The 6000-nt window shown below is 45.0% G+C and overlaps 1 protein-coding gene across 2 annotated transcripts in view; it reads right to left on the bottom strand.

The window, feature by feature from the left end:
- Positions 1–3447: 3447 nt before the first annotated feature.
- Positions 3448–6000, bottom strand: part of CSTF2 (cleavage stimulation factor subunit 2) — a 71390-nt gene continuing 68837 nt past the window's right edge. For both annotated transcript variants that reach the window (XM_088467304.1, XM_088467314.1), the window contains one exon: positions 3448–4242. In XM_088467304.1, the coding sequence (XP_088323430.1) occupies positions 4120–4242 (123 nt within the window). In that variant the 3' untranslated portion in view covers positions 3448–4119. The remainder of the gene's footprint in view (positions 4243–6000) is intronic.

Below are 6000 nucleotides of genomic sequence, written 5' to 3'. Positions count from 1 at the left end.
AAACACATGCTTTTCGGAAAACCAGTGCAGGTTCCGTCCGACAACACCACCACGGTAGCTTACATCAACCATCAAATAGGCACTCGAAGTCAGGCAGCAATGACAGAAGTGTCATGTATTCCGACATGGGCAAAGCGTCACCTCCCGGCCATTTCAGCAGTGTTCCTTCTGGGAGTTCTCAATTGGAAAGCGGACTTCCTCAGCCGTCACGACGTGCATCCAGGGGAATGGTCTCTTCACCAACAGGTGTTTCAACTCCTAGTGGAGAAATGGGGACTCCCAGAGGTGGACCTCATGACCTCCAGACCCAATCACAAGTTACCAGCATACGTGTCCAGAACAAGAGATGCCAAGGCAAGCCTGGTGGATGCTCTGTCAGTAAAATGGATCTTCCGATTTGCGTACCTATTTCCTCCTGTCTCCCTCGAGTTTTTTGGAAGTTCAAGCAAGACATAGGCATTGTCCTGCTGGTGGCTCCAGCTTGGCCCAGACGCCATTGGTACTCAGATCTCCATCGACAGTCCGTTCCTGCTGCCTCAACGTCCGGACCTGTTATCTCAGGGTCCTTGCCTTTACCCGGACCTGGATCGTCTGTCTTTGACGGCGTGGCTCCTGCGACAGCCCTCCTAAAGGTCCAAAAGTTTTCTCTAGCTCGTTCATCAACATGATGCTTAGAGCACGTAAATCAGCCTCCACCAGGATCTACCACAGTGTGTGACATACATATTTCCAGTGGTGTCGTACAAAAGCTTATGACCCTCAGGTGTTTCAAATTTCCAGCATACTGGCATTCCTTCAAGCGCTGCACTGTCATTGTGGTTCCAACGTAGAATTGCTCCGCTTCCGGATATCTGCACCTTCCTCCAGGGCGTCCTCCGGATTCAAATTCCCTTTGCCCCACCAGTTGCTCCTTGGGATTTGGCAGTAATTCTTTGGGCCCTCCATTTGAACCACTAGATTCAGTGGATCTTAAGAGGGTAACAGCCAAGACTCTTTTCTTCAGGCCATTGCATCTGCCAGAAAGGTGTCAGACTTGGGAGCGCTCTCCTGTCGTCCTCCTTTTCTGATATTTCACCAGAACAGGGCGGTGCTTCGTACTTGCCCTGAGTCCCTTCCTAAGGCTGTTTCTAGTTCCCATATTAATCTAGAAATTATAGTATCTGTCTCCAGATCTCTCAGCAGATCTCTCATGTGGTCCGCGCCCTCAGAATTTATGTGGCCAGTACCAGTTCTCTTCGAAAATCAGACTCCTTGTTTGTGCTCTATGGATTTCACAAAAAGGGATGGCCAGCCAATAAGCAAACATTGGCTAAATGGCTTCGTATGACTATCTCAGAAGCTTACACACAGGCAGGCCTGCCTGTTCAGTCTTCTGTTAAGGCTCATTCTACTCGGTCTGTGGGTCCCTTGTGGGCAGCTCACCGTGGCGCCTCGGCTATTCAGCTTTGTAAGGCGGCCACGTGGTCTTCTGTCCAGACCTTTCTAAGGTTATATGCCTTTGATACCTTTGCCTTTCAGGATGCTTCCTTTGGGCGCTGGATTCTCCTCTCAGTGCAGGAGCGACCCCACCCGTAAAAGGACTGCTTTGGGGCATCCACAAGGTCTCCCTGTGGAGCCTATGAACCCTGAAGAAGAAAATGAGAGTTATGGTAAGAACTTACTTTGGTTAACTTTCTTCGAAGTCCATAGGGTCCACAGGGCACCCGCCCTGACTCACTTGGCTTCATATGGGCTATGTTGCTGGTCACCGGTTTTCCGTCTGTTTCTGTGTGAGAATGTGATTCTTGAGTGGTCCAGTCTTCCTTCCCTCTTATCCTCCTCCGGCCTTTGGCTTATTATGAACTGAGATGCCTCTGGCTCGGGGGCGGTGTATAGGGAGAGTGGACCTAGTATATCCTGGGAGATGAAAGCTTTAACTGCGTGCCCGGATTCAATTCCATCACCAAGACCCCAAGGTCTGCATGTGGACCCTATGGACTTCGAAAAAGAGAGTTAACAAAGGTAAGTTCTTACCATAATTTTTTCGATACTAGATAACTATGCAAGATTTGGCAGCTTTATCTTGAGAGCTGTGGAAGATATTCGCCAACAAACAAACAAACTTCTTTAGGGGGTCCCAGGGACCCCTCACTTTAAAAAATTGGGTCCTACTCCACGGTTTCTGGGTCTCATCGCATATTACAGGGGGTGAGGGCAGGCAGCAGTTGGGGTAGTGGAGGTTAATTTCTGGGTTAAGGGAGTGGGTAAGTGCAGGCAGCAGTTGCGACAGGTAGGGAGAAAGGGTATAGATAGCAGCTGGCGCACTACTGGGGGGCAAAGAGGGTGTTAGGGACAGGCAGAACTGGACTGAATAGGGTGGCGCAGTACTGAGGGGCAAGAAAAGGGTTAGGGCAGGCAGTACTGGGGGTAGGGAGAAGTAAGGGTAGAGAGCAGCTAGGGTAGTACTGGGGGGCAAGGAGGGGGTCAAGATAGCAGCTGGGGTAGTTCTGGGGGTGGGTAGGGAGAAGAAGGGTAGATAGCAATCGGGCCAGTGGTTACCTCCTACCTCCTCCTGGGAGCCTCCGGCTGGGTAACTGTTGTCCGCCTCCAACTCTCTCCTGTCCTGTGCAGTGTCCACCTCCCCGGTCCCCTGCATGCAGAGAGCTGGCTTAAGGAGTTGGGGATGGAGCGCAGGCTGCTGGAGGGGCCCAGTATCCCCAACAACGCTGCTGTAACAAAGGAGGATGCCCGATGAATGGAGAGCACACTGGCAGGCAGGGAGGGAAGGAGGAGGAGGTCTCAGACGGAGATTGCATGTGACACTGCTGGCGACGATTGGATGAGACGCTGCTGGCGGTAATTGGTTGAGGAGACTCTGCCGACGGCGATTGGTTGAGGAGACCCTGCTGGTGGCGATTGGCTGCTGCGGCGCACACAGCACGACCCACTCAGTTTTAAAGACAGACTCCCTAACTGTATGTAGCATGTAAAAAACACGCTATACACTTATTTCGCGACCACTGGAAGACTGAAAGAAACAAGTTGGCTAGGTCAGATTGTACTTTTCCGTCAAAATGTGAATGGAACCCCACTAAATGAAATAAGTGAAATAAATCATTGCTGTTCTACAAAAAGATTAATGTTCAAAAATTGTTACGTTAGTAGATTAATCTTACTTGTATTGACAAGTTTTTGTCAAAATGTAACATTTTCTTTTCCTTTTTTTGGGATTAGTTGCACTATATCAGGGGTAGATTGCTGTTCAATTGCCTATTTTACTGACTAAAAGCTTATTTGTGTAACCACTCTCTTTATAAAGATAAAGGTCAACTGAACAAATACAAACCTGGATATCATATAACAAATCTGGTTTACACAAGCTAGTTTGTCATTTATTTTACACACACCAATGGCTATGCACTTAATGTATAATGCACCTATGTTGAAAAAATAAACATGACTAGAGACTATTTGTTAACAATTTTAATTAAAAAATAAACTAGACAGGAGAGAAAACAACATGGACTAGTGACGTGGTAATGAGAAGGTCTACATGAGAGGCTTTAGTCAGGGGAGGAAAGAAATGCAGGGAATTCCAATACAATTCATTAGGAAACATTTAGCTCTTACTGTATGGGCAATTTCCTAATGTTACAGACAAGCAGTCTCTCATTTTATACACTTTCTTAATATACAAAACGGTTTATGCCCCTCATTGAACATTCATATACCAGTTTTTCCCCTCTGCTTTGTCCCATCATTTTCTAAACCGTATGGGCTTGTTCACAACCATCACCTGAACATTTAAAAAATAGCACAAATAAGATGCAAATGCATCAATCCTGCAAATGTGTTTTCAAGTGTTAATATGGCTTTTACAATTTTAAATTGCAGTACCCCATATTTCCCATGCATCGACACATGCTACCAGTACAATAGGTTATACTGGCAAGTGTAACGCATACAACACATTCATTGATAACTAAAAGTGAATCCAAAGTGTGTATTTGTTCTCATGTGTTTCCATCCATTTTCTCAGCATGTGTGAACGAACCTAGAAACTATATGGTTTTATTCTCATCAACATACGGCGTCACTCTGGTCTGAAATGTCTCCATTAAGGTAACAGTGCGCTCACAATCAGGGAGCTCCTGTGGATTTTTGAATCTGTTCCTTTAAGATAAGGATGCTCTGTCTCTGCTCAGGTGGCAGCATAGCAATCTGGTCCGGAGTCAACTGTAAAACCTGCATGATGAGGGCAGCCTATCGGAAACAAAGAGGACAACGCAATGTTATAGTTCATATTTGTTGCATTTTAGCATGTGCTAAAGTAATACCAATCTCACACATTTAGATCCTTCTCCATCTTTCAATTGAGATACTTTAAGGCTACATAAAAAAACCTCCTCAAATGCATTGGAACACCCTCTGCATGAAGATCTTTTATTATAATTTTCTTTCCACTTGCAAAAGCTCTTCCAAGTAATCTCTTAAATGTGATCCTTACAAATTAACAACCCTGAAACATCAGAGATATTAAACACATAAATTACACTCTTTAAAAAAATATAGACAGATGAGGAGGAACGTGTGACGTCTCACGTTAATAATCCACACATATTGCACGCTGATTTTTCTAAAAAAAAATAAAACTAACAAAAACCCTTAAAATCTGAACAGCTCGCACTAATTCTGCAAGGTGCAAACTACGTGAAGTGGGGAAAACATCCTGATCTTCAAAAAAGTGGAAAATAAGTCAGCAAGTGGCCATTCAGACAATATAGACTGCTGTGGGTGGCCATAAGGAAGTTATAGGAGGCTGTTGGTGGCCATAAGGACTGTGCAGACCGCTGTTGGGGGTCACAAGGACTGCGCAGACCGCTGTTGGGGGTCACAAGGACTGCGCAGACCGCTGTTGGGGGTCACAAGGACTGCGCAGACCGCTGTTGGGGGCTATAAGGACTGCGCAGACCGCTGTTGGGGGCCATAAGGACTATGCAGACCGCTGTTAAGGACAGTGCAAGAGGCTGTTAAACAGTGTCACATGGCTGAATTTTACAAGTTTTTATTAATGAATGAACAATGATTGCCAGCAGGTGTATTTCAGCAAATGAATGTTCAGTATGTTGGGATGCATTTAAATATACCTATAGTTATTGCGCCTTCACCAGTTAATAAAATATTGGAAAAACACATGCAACTCAGCTGCAAATTTCAAAGACCATTCCCATCAATACAACACATTAATATACATATCACACATCACAGTTATCACCTTCTCTGGAGGTGCGAACTAAAAGCTGTATTTTCTCACTTTGAAACCCATATTAACTTAGCACAAATTTTCTAAATGAATAGCAAAAAAAGTCACAGATATTATTATTATTATTTTACTAAAATAAAAAGTTATGCAACAGTTTGCAGCTAATTGAATCTGCCCCTATTTCCTCAGCCGGCAGCACACAGTTATTTTTCCAATCTAGAGCCGTATTCAATTTGAGCCGAGCCGCAATACTTTTTCGCAGCCCAGACTTTCCGCCTACTCTCTCTCTTGCATTTATTGGGGGACACTTGAACCATGGAGACTTTACAGAACAACCTCTAGGTGAAGGAACACTGAAGTTGATGAGCACTTTCAACCAAATGTAGCATCCTTGGACATAAAATGTTGAATCTGTAGAATATTGTGAATGTATGAGCACAGATACAGATGGCTTCCCGGCACAACTGATCCACTGAGGTCCCATCGCCTGCTCCTTTAAGAACAGACGCAGCCTAAATAGTTTAAAGGAAGAAGAGACCCGGTTTGTTCACACCACCATGTTTGCCTGAGAGCACTCAGATTAATTCCCAGCAAGGGTTAATGAAAACAATGAACTGCTTTCTATACAAGACTCATTTTCAGTACATTTATGTGACGTTTCTTTTCTTCCCATGACCATGTACCATACACCATCTTTGTCTGGATGCGATCTTCCCAGACAACAGCACTGTAGTCTGTCGGAAGCATAATCCCAATCT

The sequence above is a fragment of the Taudactylus pleione genome, unplaced genomic scaffold (assembly GCF_031769625.1).
Source record: "Taudactylus pleione unplaced genomic scaffold, aTauple2 ptg000009l, whole genome shotgun sequence".
NCBI classification, from domain to species: domain Eukaryota; kingdom Metazoa; phylum Chordata; class Amphibia; order Anura; family Myobatrachidae; genus Taudactylus; species Taudactylus pleione.
The sequence above is the reverse complement of the archived record's forward strand: the minus strand, read 5'-3'. Positions and strand labels throughout refer to the sequence as shown.